At 42.0% G+C, this 16,686-nt stretch overlaps 1 protein-coding gene across 6 annotated transcripts in view; it reads right to left on the bottom strand.

The window, feature by feature from the left end:
- The window catches only part of NBEAL1 (neurobeachin like 1), a 371,002-nt gene that overhangs the window by 104,838 nt on the left and 249,478 nt on the right, over window positions 1-16,686 (bottom strand). For all 6 annotated transcript variants that reach the window (XR_012244983.1, XM_073633306.1, XM_073633307.1 and 3 more), the window contains one exon: window positions 12,143-12,727. Coding sequence is in view for 5 of the 6 variants with exons in the window: in XM_073633306.1 (XP_073489407.1) it covers window positions 12,143-12,727 (585 nt within the window). In the remaining variant the exon portion in view is untranslated. The remainder of the gene's footprint in view (window positions 1-12,142; window positions 12,728-16,686) is intronic.

Raw genomic sequence — 16,686 nt, 5'->3', positions numbered from 1 at the left:
TTCTATGTTAATGTTAGGTGGTTTACAAAGAAAGACCTGATTTAATTTCACCTGATGTTACCAGTGAGCGATCCAATACTTGGACCCATTGATCAATTGTTTCAAGCAATACACGTTCTACATAGTTGCCAACAGTCCTGATTTTCCTGGGACATTCATTGTATTCAGACCCTTGTCCCGATCTGTCCGCGACCCGGGAAAAATCACGGGAAATTGGCTGTCCCGGTATTCGGTAGGCAGCCCATCACCGGCCGCAGCTTCCGGCTGTGAAAACATGCCCGTGGGATCTCCCTCTGGCTAGCAGGCGTCTCCTCTGTGTAAAGTGGAGAGGGGAGGGGCCTCTGACCTGGGCAGCTAATTAACTTCTCTCTTCAGCGTACAAGCAAAGCAATTCACTTGTACACTGAAGCCGATTAGCTGTCTGGGTCGGAGGTCCCCTCCCCTCTCCACTCTCTGACCGTCTTCTGTACCATGTCCGCACAGTCTCTGACCGTCTTCTGTACCATGTCTGCACCCTCCATTACCATCTCCTGCACCCTCTCTGACCGTCTTCTGTACCATGCCTGAACCCTCTCTGACCATCTCCTGTACCATGTCTGAATCCTCTCTGACCATCTCCTGTACTATGTTCGCACCCTCTCTGACCGTCACCTTTACCATGTCCGCACCCTCTCTGACCTCCTCCTGTACCATGTCCGCATACTCTCTGACCATCTCTTGTATCATGTCTGCACACTCTCTGACCGTCTCTTGTATGATGTCCGCACACTCCATGACTGTCTCTTGTACCATGTCTGCACCCTCTCGGACCATCTCCTTTACCATGTCCGCACCCTTTCTGACCGTCTCCTGTACCATGTCCGCACCCTCTCTTGTATCATGTCCGCACACTCTCTGACCATCTCTTGTATCATGTCTGCACATTCTCTGACCTTCTCTTGTATCATGCCCGCACACTCCCCGACTGTCTCTTGTACCATGTCCGCACCCTCTCGGACCATCTTCTGTACCATGTCCTCACCCTTTCTGACCATCTTCTGTACCATGTTCGCACACTCTCTGAACGTCTCTTGTATCATGTCAGCACACTCTCTGACACGCTCTTGTATCACGTCTGCAGTCTCTGACCATCTCTTGTATCTGTTAGATGGGATCAGCCTGGGGGGGTGGTGTTTGAGTATCTTTATCTGCTGATTGTTAAACTTTCTTGAATACACATATTGCTATTGTGGTGTAGGATCTGGGCCTGCTGTCCCTCCATCATTCTTTCTTTCCTTCCTTCTCTCTCCTTCCCTCCATATCTCTTTCTTCCTCTCTTTCTCTCCCTCTCTCCTTCTCCCTTTCTCTTTCTCCCTCCCTTTCTCTTTATTCTCTCTCTCTCTCTCTCTTTCTCCCATTCTCTATTTCTTTCTCCCTCCATCCCTCTCCCTTCTCCCCTCCATCCCTCCTTTTCACCTCAGACTCTAACCACAGCCCCTTTAAGCCACACCCAATATTTAGTTTAAACCACGCCGCCATTTTTCACCATGATAAACCACACCTATAAATTAATGACCCACCCCTAATTAAAATAAGACTCCACCTACAGACAAAGTGCCCCTATTCATTTTTTCAAAATGTTGGCAACCATGGTTCTATAGCCCGACACACAAGTATAGATTATTGTACGTAATGAGCATTTCCAGCACTCTCATGTTATAATATTTTTGTGTATGAAGTTCAACATGTTTGTAGAACAGAAAAATGAATTTCATTAGCTTTTGGGTGACTTTTTTTGTCTGATATTTAAAGTGATTGTAAAGGCAGAAGGTTTTTTATCTTAATGCATTCTATGCATTAAGATAAAAAGCCTTCTGTTTGCAGCAGCCCCCCTAATACTTACCTGAGGTCCCTCTAGATCCAGCGATGTTGCAGGAGTGTCTCTGCTGCCCGAGACTCCCCTCCTCATTGGCTGAGACAGTCAGCCAATGAGGAGAGAAAGGGGGCGGGGCCAGGTCACGGCTCCGTGTCTGAATGGACACAGGGAGCTGTGGCTCGGCTCGGGTGCCCCCATAGCAAGCTGCTTGCTGTGGGGGCACTCAACAGGAGAGAGGGGCCAGGAGCACCGAAGAAGGACCTGATCGGGGCTGCTCTGTGCAAAACCACTACACAGGGCAAGTATGACATATTTGTTATTTTTAACTAAAACAAAAACAAATCTTTACAATCACTTTAATGAATCTGTGTTCATAGGACATATATGCGCAGACAGAATTCGGCACCTATAGGGAGTAATGAAGATCATTCTACATGCACTGATGTACACCATACAGGGATAAAAAGGAATCTTGTCACAGGCTCTAATTGCTTGTGGCAGAACTATTCGATTTCCAGTGTGTGGTTTTCATGTATAAGATATAGACACTGCATGATTCCCAATTATTTTTAAAGCAGCACATTCTTGTGGGATAAGGGACCCTCAGCTTTCCCTAAATTTTACAAGAAGGCCAAGTGGCGTTACCCTTGTCGAACACACCAGAATCCAGGTGTAAGGACGGTCATTTTTTTTTTTTAATAATAATTATTTTTAGGTTTAAACTAACATTATTAATTATTGGGGGGGGGGTGCTAGGAAATAAACAGACCTTGCATTGTGATGCAAGGCACACTGAAATAGGTGAAGGCATAGACCCAGGGGCTTGACAAATTTGCTTTGAAACTAGAAGCCAGTTAAAAAAGTTAGGAGCTAGCGTTTTTTAACTAACAAAGCTTATGGGTAGGTGAACTTATCTTTTAACCCTTTTTTGAGCATGTTTAAAAAGAATAATTTTAGGTCTAAAGATTACATAAAACCCCTAAAACATTATATATTTTCTGAAAGCAGATATCCTAGGAAATAAAATAGTGTTAGTTCCAATTTTTTATATCCCACGATATTAGTGCAAAAGTAATAATATTTCAGTAAAAAAAAACCCATTAAAGTTCATTCTAGGGGGCACAAAAACACAATAAACTAGCCAATTTTTTGGTAAACGATAATAGCCAAGGTTGCACCGAGTAAATAGATACCAAACATGTCAAACCTTAAATTTGCATGTGCCCGTGAAATGGCGACAAATGGCGACAAACTTCGGTACTCTTTTATTTAATTTAATTTCTATAGGCGACACTTTAAAAGCCCCCTATAGGTAATCAGTTTAACGTTTGTTGGAATTCAACATGAATATCATATTTCTGGAGTTTGTACATATATTTCCTTACTATGCCTAAGAGAAGCCAGACTCCCATGGTTTTTGAAAGACTGAAAGTTTCACACTTCCGGGAGGACAGGATGCTGCCACCCAGGTTGGAATGTAGCCTGTTTAGCTTCCATTGCGCATGACAATGCTGGCTCCGATCTGTCTATGGGAATTTCCTGATTAACTGCTATGCACACAGGTTTCAAAGGCAGCTAAACTGACATGGATGATGGATGAGGTGAGATACAGGAAATCAAGGGCCCAGGTGTTTGTGGAATTTGACATTGGTCGGATGATGGCAATTCATGGACCAACACTGCCCCCCAGAGGACAGTTATGGCAAGACGGTCCATATGATAGCCTGTTGAGGGAACGCCCCAGAGACACTGTGATTTGTCCAAAGGCAAAGTTGGGCAGGCAAAAGGGGGGGGGGGGGTCTGGATGAGGTATGTTTGTTAAAAAGAAATGTTTGCCAGAGAAACAGTCTCTTTAAGACCTGAGGACCAGCCTAAGAGGATGTGCTAAGTATCAATCTTGTATTGTGTTATGATTGTAGGCCTTGTAATATTGCAATTCCTTGTAGTATCTTTATGTTAGTTTTCCTAATTCTGCTGTTTTAGTACATTCCTATTTTATTGGGAAATAAATGTAACTTGTTTACTAAGCAGAGGTGTTTGTTATATCATTGTGTTTATCAGACTCTTACAGAATATCAACTATAGGGATTAGACAAATTAATACATGGGTGCAATAGTTATATAGGATATATTAGATTGTATAATATTGTACTGATTACTTCATTTGGCACCCACAGAGAGTGTTAATTTTATTTTTACACAGAATGCACAAAAACCTAATGTATTTTTTGTCTTGAGTCCCTGTAAGCATAAATCCTCAAGTACACCCAGAACTGGAAATCATCTCTAGTGTGGACAAGATTGGCGCTGGCTCGTGAATTCTGAAGCCACGCTTGGATGGTCATAAAGATTTTGTGAAATATTTCATCAGGGAGACGGACGCGTAGAACCTGGTGAGATCTTCGGCTGATATATATATATATGTTAAACGTTTGTATCGTTAATGTGTTTTAGGCCTGTAACCAGTAAAAGGTGCTGGTGAGTAGAGGGAGTGATCATCCCTGGTTCTGATGTAGCCTGCAGATTGACAGGGCAAACCACACATCTTTGGAGGAAAAAGTGGGAGAAATATAGATTTTTATTTTTTTTTTATTTTTTTTTATTAATTTTCATTTTTTCATTTTTATTTTTTTAGTTATTAATTTTATTACTAGTGTATTTTTTATTTGGTCCCCACGTGAGTGTGAAATAGCGCTCTGTTCCAACAGAAGTTCAATGTGGCCTGCGATCTAAGGGGTTTAAAAATCAGTGGTAATATGGTAAGGCATTGACTAAGACCCCTTTCACACTGGGGCGGTTTGCAGGCGTTATTGCGCTAAAAATACCACCTGAAAACCGACCCAAAACAGCCGCTGCTGTTTGTTCAGTGTGAAAGCCCGAGGGCTTTCACACTGAAGCGGTGCGCTGGCAGGAGAAGAAAAAAACTCCTGCAAGCTGGAGCAGTGAAGGAGCGGTGAAGGAGCGGTGAAGGAGCGGTGTATTCACCGCTCCTGCCCATTGAAATCAATGGGGCAGCGCGGCTATACTGCGGCAATAGCCGCGCTATGCGAGTGGTTTTAACCCTTTTTCGCCCACCAGCGGGGGTTAAAACCGCACCGCTAGCGGCCGAAAACAGCCGCAAAAACGACAGTAAAACAGCGCTGTTTTACCGCCGATGCCCCCACCGCCCCAGTGTGAAAGGGGCCTAAGAGTGTGCCTGGTGTTTTGTAGGCTGTAGAGCTGCAAGGAACAAAGTTGTTTTTAAACGACTTTTGGATTTGTTTTTTTTTTTTTTTTTTTTTGCTCTTGGTTGTGGAACTACAAGTGAAAGTTTGCTTTCAAACAGTTTTATCTGTGTGTGTTTTGTTGGCTAGCTGTGGGCATTGTGTAAGCAACTTCAGTGTAGCTAGGTGCAACTTAGCATATCAATGGAAGCCATTGAAGAATTTGTTAACAAGTATGGCTGTGTTAGATTTGAGTCTATACAAAAGAATGCATTAACACGCCAATACAATGATCTATTAAAACAATGCAGTACTTATAATGATGCCATAGAGTATAAAAAGTCTTCCAAAAAAGGCAAGAAACAGAGAATTGCCAATGCCATATGCATGTTGGTGAAGATGAAAGACATTGCGGAACAAAAAGAATTAGAATGGTATAGTGAGAGGAAACAATTATTTCAACAGGTACAAAGTGTAACAGAGAATATATTGGCAATGGTTGCAAAAGCAGATGCAAATGTTGCTGATCACATTCAACAATTAGTGACTGAGAAGTGTGTATTGGAACAGAGATTAGATGAGTTAGAAAAAACATGTATGTTGAAGGAACAATGTATCGCATCATTGAATCAAACAGAGGCTGAGAATTTGCGTGTTATCACACTGCTTAGGAATTACAGGGTGCACAGGCAGCCATAATGGAGTTATCCTCCAAACATGCAAAAGCTAAATGTGCAATGGTGGAGGTACTCTCCGCTCATGCACAGTGCTCAGCAAAGATAGAAGTGAAGCATGCAGAAAAAACAGACGCTCTTATTGCTGCAAGTGATGTTGCTATGACAGAAATCAATGGTGGAGATGTAAATAAAAGTGCGATAACTGTGCTTGAAAGTGATTCAGGAGTTGAAACTTCTGATGACTCCTCAGACGATGAAAGTGTAAAGTCTGCTTATTCCAAGCATAGTAATCGTAGTAATAATGTCCAGCAATGTGAGTTTCCACTGCCGTATGCTCAAAGAAGGGCCTATACAGAGAGACCAGCCCTCAAATGTTTTTTGTGTAAAAGGGGGGGTCACGTCGCTAAATATTGTTGGGCGGCAAATAATGGTATCAAAAGAAGATCGCAGTACCCCAAAACAACCCCAAGGCATTATGAAGTGTATTCTGCCCGATGGGGTAGCAACCCAAAGCATGGAGGCCATAGTTATCAAACCCATTTCCCTTTAAAGACCCAAATGCGGAGACTACAGACTGAAAATCATCAGTATGGAGAACAGTTACGTAAAGTCAAAATGGAGGTAGCCGCATGGTTATTCAAATGTAGCACTGGGGGAAACAATGTTAGCAGCACTTAGTGAGCTGCATGGATGCTCCTTGCCATATTTTATTTATATACCACGTTCACATCTAAACCTTATACATAGCAAATGTTCCCCTACATTACAATTAATGGGAAAAGGCTTGGGGGACTTAAAAAGTCAATTGTCATGATAATTGTGTGTAATCACTGTCTTTGTGTTCCTTTTTTCAGAGACCTTGGAAGAAGATAAAACTGGTTTGGATACTAATGTCTGTGTTTGTTTACAGGTTCTTCAAAGAGAGAACAACAGTGGGCACATTTAGCAAAACAGGGGTTAGGTTATGGTAAAGGCATAATCGATCAAATGGTACCATGAGCTCATTAATTAGTAATTGTTTGCAAACAATGAAAAAATAAGATAAACAATAGTTAGGCATTAAGGGTTTCAAGTGTTACAAGTGAAGTTACAAATGTTGTGATGAGGTACAGATGTTTTGTTTTTTTGTTTTTCCCATTAACTAATTGTCTTTCAGATGGAAATGAGCACTTAGTCTTCTCAGGAGGAAAATCCATGGATGTCTTTAGTTAAAAGTTGAGTGTTTGTCATTGTCTTATGGTGGTTGTCTTGTCATGTTGTTTTTGTGTGATAATGGCCAGAATTTTAATTTCTTTTGTTATTAAGTTTTTTAATATTTTAAATATTTTTGGTAGTTGTTTAGTCATCCATTTTATTTTTGTTTGTTCAGGTGGAGAAATTATTGTTTAGTCCACCTGAAAGGGGGGTAAATTGGATATTCCGTCAATTAGCAGCTGAATAGATGGTCATGGGATATGTCCTGCAGCTGAATACATTTTGTTGATTTAAGACAAGAGTTGTTGGTAGGAAGCCATTCTAGCCTCTGGAGTTCGTTTTTTTTTTTCTCTTTGTTTTATGTTCATTCAGGTGGGAAAAGTTACAAGGTGTACGCTTTGTCCACCTGAAAGGGGGGTTGGTGCGTAGGTCTGAAAGTACAGATAATGCATTGTCTTTTTGATGCTTAAATTGAGAATTTTTGAGAGTCAACATTGACGTTCGTTTTGTTTTAAAATTTTTGATCATACCATGGGGATCTATTTTAGAGTGGGTTCAGCCTAAAGAGGTCATGGTTGTGTTGATAGTTTGGTCAGAGTTGCAGATGCCAGGAATACTAAGTTCCTGGGTTCTGAGGAAGGAACTGTAAATAAACGTAGCAAGCGAGCAGATATTATGGATAAGAATTTGATTCTGCTCTTGTGTTTCAATTCCAGAGTCCTGGTGGAGCGAGATTGGAGAGGTCTCTGGAACATGGTGACAGATGTTCATCTGGTTGGCAGTTTGTTTGTGCCATACTACACCGCAAATTTGTTCTGATAAACATGAGGAGAGAAGGGACAAACGAAAAGATTCAGTTTAATACTTGTTTTTGCTTATGGACAATTTAGGGCTAATGCTAAATCTGAAGGACTGTGCCCATCAACAAGACTTGTGAAACATTTTTGCCGGAGTCTCTCCTGAAGAATGCAAACATGCTATTAATACATGTGCAATGGGTTGGAGGTTGGGGAAGGAATATACACATCCAATCTGTCAGAACATGAAATGTGAAATATATGTTTTTTTGTTGGAGGGAGGAATTGAAAGAAGAAAAGGTTTTTAATGTATGACATGTATTGACGTAACGGAAGTAATATGGTGCAGGTACCCAGGAGACTGGCGCTTATACATAATAAGGTGTCGGTTGGCCAGACTAGAGGTTGGCCAGGTGACACATCAATGGTGTGTATGGGGGAGATACGCCTGGTTAATGTCTCACCTGAGAGGTTGAAACCCGGGACAGGGAAGGCCAGTGAATACACACAGGAGCATGCTCCGTTAGATAAAGGGAACAAACGCTGGCTACCAGGGTACATGCCTTCACCACATGGCGCTGCAACATCTCACAGTGGTTGATAAAAACCTATTACCCTATATGTGCTGAGTATACACTGAATCAAGTGCAATCATTGTACCAGTGACTTGCTCCCAGAGATGTGCGGACACAGAATGAGGTTCATGCAGGGTGCGTATGTCTGAGGAGTAACCGGAAGAGGAGGGATGTATTCAGCACTATATTGGGGGAATAGGAGCTGGGATGGGTGTTGTTAATGGGGTGGACATCGGCCTCCTGAGAACAAACTCGCAGCCATAGTTTCAGAGAATAAGCGGGGCTTTGTTACTCAGAGAGATTAGTGGCATCCTTAATAACATTCAACAAAGTCACATAAATACCCAGGTTAAAGTGGTTCAAGGTTTTGTCAACCATGTTGAGAGGTTGGTAGAGAATGTGATGGTATAGGACAGGAATCTGTCATTGGCTCTTGCGTGCACGAAGTGGCAGGTGGAAGTGTCAACAAGCATTGAGGTGATTGTACAGCCTCCATATGAGGGACAGAGGTCTTATGAGTTAGCATCACCGCTCAGTAAGACTTTGCCAAACACGTCGCTTACACTGATCCAAAGTGGTGGTCGAATGCCTGGATGGGCTGTACCAGTTTGGATTGTGAAAGGTGTTATGCTGTATGATCTCATATACAGAAGTGCAGACTCGGTCTGTATATTTGGTGGCATTAATGGGCTTACTGACTGGGGATTCTATCTTGTTGCGTTTGAGGCTAATTGCCCACATATGATCAGAGAAGATGGAAGCTGGAGGCAGATTGATACTTCCCTCTGTCGGAAGCATGACCATGATGTCCTTTGTATGCCAGGTCAATACATGGTCGTGAACGAAAAATGTTGGGAAGATTTTTCATTCTGTATTCGGGATGGAAGGATCATTGCTGGGAAGGAAGCACCTGGGTATTATTTGGGACATAGACGAGTTTGTTTCCTTGTCCTAAAGAATGCCGATGTAACGTTAGTCATGGAACTAGATGGTTCTTTGAACCTAACAATAGGTAGGGGTGCATGGTATACCCTGGGCATGGTCTCTGAAATGCAGGCACAGGGATGGAATTGTGTGGGTTTTGTCATTGTTGCAGATTTATATGTGGTGTTAGACTCAATATTTATATAGAAGGGCGCCCAGTTATCTATGCAAGCTGAGGGACGAAGTGACGGTAGGGTCTCTGCGTACAAGTTAGAGACTTTGCTGCCAAATCAGAGCCCTGCAATATTGCTGACATGCCAGAATTGCGGTAGGAAAGGCCATGGTGAGCGAACCTGCCTAATCCCGGCCCGTATCTACAATGAGGAGGTATAGGAGGTTGGGAATGGGATGAGTAGTCTGATGGATAATAGGTATATATGTATATGTTATGATAAGGGTTGATTTATGTTATGGTATAGTGTGATAAAGGTGTATTTTAGGCTAACAACATGGGCCAAAGGCCCTCCTCGAGACTCTATATCAGAAAGCTGCTTGAAAGGTTGCTCTGAATGTGTGGCGGTGAATGGTGAGTAAATGGACACCCCTTGCCTGTACTGCACCCCGTCCTGAAGATATCGGAGAGAAGAAGACGCAGAGTGGTGACATGGAAGCTGTCACAGAAGAATGATGTTGGTGTGTCACCCAGTAGCAAAGCGGCACGTGTTGGGAAACACAGCACGTTAGTACTGTTATGGACTGTTCCACAGGAGCTGGTTCTGAGGCCTATGTTGGGGGGCGCAACACGCAGTAAGACCCTTATGGACTGTTCCATAGATGTTCCTGTTGAAAAACGCAATACGTTAATACAGTTAAGGACTGTTCCATAGGTACTGGTTCGGAAACACATGTTGGGGAGCAACACACGTTAAGACAGTTATGGCTGTTCAATAGGAGCCGTGTCTGAAGAAGGCTGGTATGCGCCCTTTAGGCGCAAAGCGGCGTATGTTGAAATTCAACATGAATATCATATTTCTGGAGTTTGTACATATATTTCCTTACTATGCCTAAGAGAAGCCAGACTCCCATGGTTTTTGAAAGACTGAAAGTTTCACACTTCCGGGAGGACAGGATGCTGCCACCCAGGTTGGAATGTAGCCTGTTTAGCTTCCATTGCGCATGACAATGCTGGCTCCGATCTGTCTATGGGAATTTCCTGATTAACTTCTATGCACACAGGCTTCAAAGGCAGCTAAACTGACAGGGATGATGGATGAGGTGAGATACAGGAAATCAAGGGCCCAGGTGTTTGTGGAATTTGACATCGGTCGGATGATGGCAATTCATGGACCAACACTGCCCCCCAGAGGACAGTTATGACAAGACGGTCCATATGATAGCCTGTTGAGGGAACGCCCCAGAGGCACTGTGATTCGTCCAAAGGCAAAGTTGGGCAGGCAAAAGGGGGGGGGGGGGGTCTGGATGAGGTATGTTTGTTAAAAAGAAATGTTTGCCAGAGAAACAGTCTCTTTAAGACCTGAGGACCAGCCTAAGAGGATGTGCTAAGTATCAATCTTGTATTGTGTTATGATTGTAGGCCTTGTAATATTGCAATTCCTTGTAGTAAATTTATGTTAGTTTTCCTAATTCTGCTGTTTTAGTACATTCCTATTTTATTGGGAAATAAATGTAACTTGTTTACTAAGCAGAGGTGTTTGTTATATCATTGTGTTTATCAGACTCTTACAGAATATCAACTATAGGGATTAGACAAATTAATACATGGGTGCAATAGTTATATAGGATATATTAGATTGTATAATATTGTACCGATTACTTCAGCGTTACAAAGGAGGTCTGGTGTTAGCATTATTGCTCTCATTCTGGTGTGTCTCCCCTGTGCTCCACTGAATGTAATGCAGTGCACATCACACTGCATTACATTCCTTCCCGACCTTGATGGCTGGGGAAACCGTCCACGGGGACATGGAAGTGACATCATACACGTCACTTCTGGGTCAAGAAGGGGAGGAGGGCGGGCGGACGCACGCATGTCTGCTCTCCTTCCTCCCCTTTTCCCGGCAGCACCTGCTATGCTGGTTCCGGGCCCGCAGATGTGCAAGCGAAGCCCGGGATACATAGCAGGGGGAGGGTGCGTGGCAGCCCAGGGGCCAGGACAATATTTCATACATAAAATTTGTTAAGCCCTGGTATAGACCACAATTTATTCTGTCTGTTTAGGAAACCAGTTAATTGCCATACCCTCCCAGCTTCAGAAACTGTGATGAAATATCAACAGGCTACATTTGGAGATCTAAATCATTCCAGAATAGGTAAAGATTCAAGAGTTCTTATGTAGATCACAGCACTTTTTAAAATGTTCTTTGTTTTCAGTATTCTTCTTCTACCTCTACCTGTCTCAGACCTGCTCATTAGCCTTTATTGAAAAGCAGCTTTACCAAAGTGCCAATGGTATCTGTACCATATACACAGAGCAATTATCAAACTGAAACTGCTGGCAATTAATGTCAAATATTATCAAAGGATACGTGCCAGGAATACCTTAACGGGGTCTATTGTAGATGAGCAGACAGATGGATGTTTTAAAAGCCATTTTACACATGACTGCAATATTTCTGCAGTACATTTGAGCACACACATGAACTTCTGCTTCTTTTGCTGATGGTAGGAACACGCTTCCCCCAGATGTACTGTACATCAGGGAATCTTTCAGTGCCCTGCAGAAAGTTGGTGAGACAAAAGCTTGGGACAACAATTTCTGCTCTTACATAAGAGCCAGTCTTACAATAGTTGTAAAACATGCTGTAAAACACCTATGTGGCTTCTGTAAACAATACATTTTCATTTTTAGATTTATACATTAGCCTCTGTGTTGTAATAGCCCTAAATTAAGTCTCACCTCTTTGCTTTCTAAGTTCACAGTGAGGGATAGGTCATCCCTGAAAAGTTGATTAGTAGAACTGATAGACTCTTTTTCCATTCGATCAGTAGGGAAGGATTTAGAAGACTCTATTGGTGAAGGAGTACTGGTTGGGCTTCCAGGTGTTGGATTTTCAGTGTCCCCCAAGTCAAAAGAAGCCAGTTCCAGGGTTAGATGGGAATGATCACTGGGCCACATGTCTGGGTCTTCCACTCTAAGCTGGGCCTCGCTGAAAGAAGGGTCATCGCCATCCAGCAATGTGCAAGTAGACTGGATACTTGAATTCAAGGATCTGGGTTCTTCAGAGCACCAGCTGTGATTAATATTATTTGAATTGATGTTATCCATTTTATCCACAGTCACCCTTCCTGAATAACTTCTCTGAGACTCCTCAGTTGTGCTGTTTTTATCTTCCTCTTTAATACTGTCAGGACAGTTCACTTTAGAATTGCTCTTGAATTCTGAATTTTCCTTCAGGAAGAATCTAATAAAAGTGTCTTGCCAGCTAACTTGTTGGGCAATCTGATAAGCTGCATCTGGTTGGAACTGTAGGAGCTGCAAAACCTACACAAAAGGAAAGAAAACAAAATAGAGCAATTACACACACACACTATATATATATATATATATATATATATATATATATATATATATATATATATATATATATATATATATATATAAAAAATAAAAAGTAAATAAATAAAATATAAAATCTACTATAATATATATACACACATACACACACACACACACAGTATCTCAGAAAAGTGAGTACACCCCTCACATTTTTGTAAATATTTTACTATATCTTTTCATGTGACAACACTGAAGAAATGTAAAAAAGTGGAGAGTGTACAGCTTGTATAACAGTGTAAATTTGTTGTCCCCTCACAAAAAAAAAATCAACACACAGCCATTAATGTCCAAACCGCTTGCAACAAAAGTGAGTACACCCCTATGTGAAAATGTCCAAATTGGGCCCAAAGTGTCAATATTTTGTGTGGCCACCATTATTTTCCAGCACTACCTTAACCCTCTTGGGCATGGAGTTCACCAGAGCTTCACAGCTTGCCACTGGAGTCCGCTTCCACTCCTCCATGACAACATAAAACCTGTATAATAATAACATCACGGAGCTAGTGGATGTTAGAGACCTTGCGCTCCTCCACCTTCCATTTGAGGATGGTCCACAGATGCTGAATAGGGTTTAGGTCCGGAGACATCCTTGGCCGGTCCATCACCTTTACCCTCAGCTTCTTTAGCAAGGCAGTGGTCATCTTGGAAGTGTGTTTGGGGTCGTTATCATGTTGGAATACTGCCCTGTGGCCCAGTCTGCGAAGGAAGGGGATCATTCTCTGCTTCAGTATGTCACAGTATATGTTGGCATTCATGGATCCCTCAATGAACTGTAGCTTCCCAGTGTCGGCAGCACTTATGCAGTCCCAGACCAGGCCACACCCATCACCATGCTTGACTGTAGGTAAGACACACTTGTCTTTGTACTCCTCACCTGGTTGCCGCCACACACGCTTTACACCATCTGAACCAAATAAGTTTATCTTGGTTTCATCAGACCACAGGACATGGTTCCAGTAATCCATGTCCTTAGTCTGCTTCTCTTCAGCAAACTGTTTGCAGGCTTTCTTGTGCATCATCTTTAGAAGAGGCTTCCTTCTGGGACGACAGCCATGCAGACCAACATGATGCAGTGTGCGGCGTATGGTCTGAGCACTGACAGGCTGGCCCCCCTCCCCTTCAACCTCTGGAGCAATGCTGGTAGAACTAATACGTCTATTTCCCCAAAGACAACCTCTGGATATGACACTGAGCACGTGCACTCAACCTCTTTGAACAACCATGACGAGGCCTGTTCTGATTGGAACCTGTCCTGGTAAACCGCTGTATGGTCTTGGCCACCGTGCTGCAGCTCAGTTTCAGGGTCTTGAAATCTTTTTATAGCCTAGGCCATCTTTATGTAGAGCAACAATTCTTTTTTTCAGATCCTCAGAGAGTTCTTTCTTTGCAATGAGGTGCCATGTTGAACTTCCAGTGACCAGTATGAGAGAATGAGAGCGAAAACACCAAATTCAACACACCTTCTCCCCATTCACACCTGAGACCTTGTAACACTAACGTGTCACATGACACCGGAGAGGGAAATGGCTAATTGAGCCCAATTTGGACATTTTCACTACAGGGGTGTACTCACTTTTGTTGCCAGCATTTTAGACATTAATGGCTGTTTGTTGAGGTATTTTGAGGGGACAACAAATTTACACTGTTATACAAGCTGTATACTCACTACTTTACATTGTAGCAAAGTGTAATTTCTTCAGTGTTGTCACATTAAAAGATATAATAAAATATTTACAAAAATGTGAGGCGTGTACTCACTGTTGTGAGATACAGTATCATATATATATATATATATATATATATATATATATATATATATATATATATATATATATACACACACACACACACACACACACACACGTACACACACACACACAACACCATCTGCCTGGAGTTTGCATGTTCACCCTGTACCTGCGTGGGTTTCCTCTGGGTACTCCGGTTTCCTCCCACATTGTAAAGACATGCTGGTAGGTTAAATGGATCCTGTCAAAATTAGCCCTAGATATGTTTGAATGTGTGTTAGGGACCTTAGGTTGTAAGCTCATTGAGGGTAGGGCCTGAAGTGAATGTACAATGTATATATAAAACGCTGCGTAAATTGACGGCGCTATATAAGTACCTGAAATAAATAAAATATACACACACATACATCCATACATACATATATATATATATATATACACACACACACACACACACACACACACATACAGAGACTGTGAATGATGACACAAAAACATTTTTTTCACTCATGGTTAGTGTTTGGCTGAAGCCATTTATTATCAATCAACTGTGTTTACTTTTTAAATCATAATGGCAAAAGAAACTACTCAAATGACCCTGATCAAAAGTTTACATACCCTGGTGATTTTGGCCTGATAACATGCACATAAGTTGACACAAAGGGGTTTGAATGGCTACTAAAGGTAACCATCCTCACCTGTGTGTGTATAAAAGGTCAATGAGTTTCTGGACTCCTGACAGACCCTTGCATCTTTCATCCAGTGCTGCACTGACATTTCTGGATTCTAAGTCATGGGGAAAGGTAAGGGATATAAAAAAGATATCCAAGGAATTGAGATAGTCAATCATCGGTGTTCAAACTCTAATCAAGAAGTGGAAAATGAAGGGATCCGTTGAAACCAAACCACGGTCAGGTAGGCCAACTAAAATTTCAGCCACAACTGCCAGGAAAATTATTTGGGATGCAAAGAAAAACCCACAAATAACTTCAGGTGAAAACCAGGACTCTCTGAAAACATGTGGTGTGGCTGTTTCAAGATGCACAATAAGGAGGCACTTGAAGAAAGATGGGCTGCATGGTCGAGTCGCCAGAAGAAAGCCATTACTTCGCAAATGCCACAAAGTATCCCGCTTACAATACACCAAACAGCAAAGAGACGAGCCTCAAACCTTCTGGCACAAAGTCATTTGGAGTGATGAGACCAAAATTTAGCTTTTTGGTCACAACCATAAACGCTACATTTGGAGAGGAGTCAACAAGGCCTATGATGAAAGGTACACCATTCTTACTGTGAAACACGGAGGAGGATCGTTGATGTTTTGGGGATGTGTGAACTACAAAGGCACAGGAAATTTGGTCAAAATTGATGGAAAGATGAATGCAGTATGTTATCAAAAAATACTGGAGGAACATTTGGCCATCAGCCAGGAAGCTGCGCATGGGACGTACTTGAACATTCCAACATGGCAATGATCCAAAACACAAGGCCAAGTCGACCTGTCATTGGCTAAAGCAGAATAAAGTGAAGGTTCTGGAGTGGCCATCTCAGACTCCTGACCTCAATATCATTGAGCCACTCTGGGGAGATCTCAGACATGCAGCCCAAGAATTTACAGGAACTGGAGGCTTTTTGCCAAGAGGAATGGGCAGCTTTACCATCTGAGAAGATAAAAGAGCCTCATCCAAAAATACCACAAAAGACTTCAAAATGTCATTGGTGTTAAAGGGAGCAATACACCGTATTAAGAACTGGGGTATGTAAACTTTTGATCAGGGTCATTTGGGTAGTTTCTGTTGTCATTATGATTTAAAAAGAGTAAATACAGTTGATTGATAATAAATGGCTTCAGCCAAACACTAACCATGAGTGAAAGAAAAATACACACACATACATACTCTGCTATTACAATATCTTTGTGATTTTTTTTTAAACTCTTTCTATTTAACAATTGTCAAAGAGATCAGCTCTGCGAACACTGATCGTGGGTAACACCGCAAGCATAAAGTCGATATGAAAGATAATATCACACAGCTGAACATAGTCCCTAAAATCATAGTTACAAATTTAGAAGGTTTAAAATGCAGATTCCCCTGATGAGGTCACATGATCTGTGACGCACCGCATAGGGCAAAG

This window comes from Aquarana catesbeiana, linkage group LG06, assembly GCF_042186555.1.
Source record: "Aquarana catesbeiana isolate 2022-GZ linkage group LG06, ASM4218655v1, whole genome shotgun sequence".
NCBI lineage: Eukaryota > Metazoa > Chordata > Amphibia > Anura > Ranidae > Aquarana > Aquarana catesbeiana.
The sequence above is the reverse complement of the archived record's forward strand: the minus strand, read 5'-3'. Positions and strand labels throughout refer to the sequence as shown.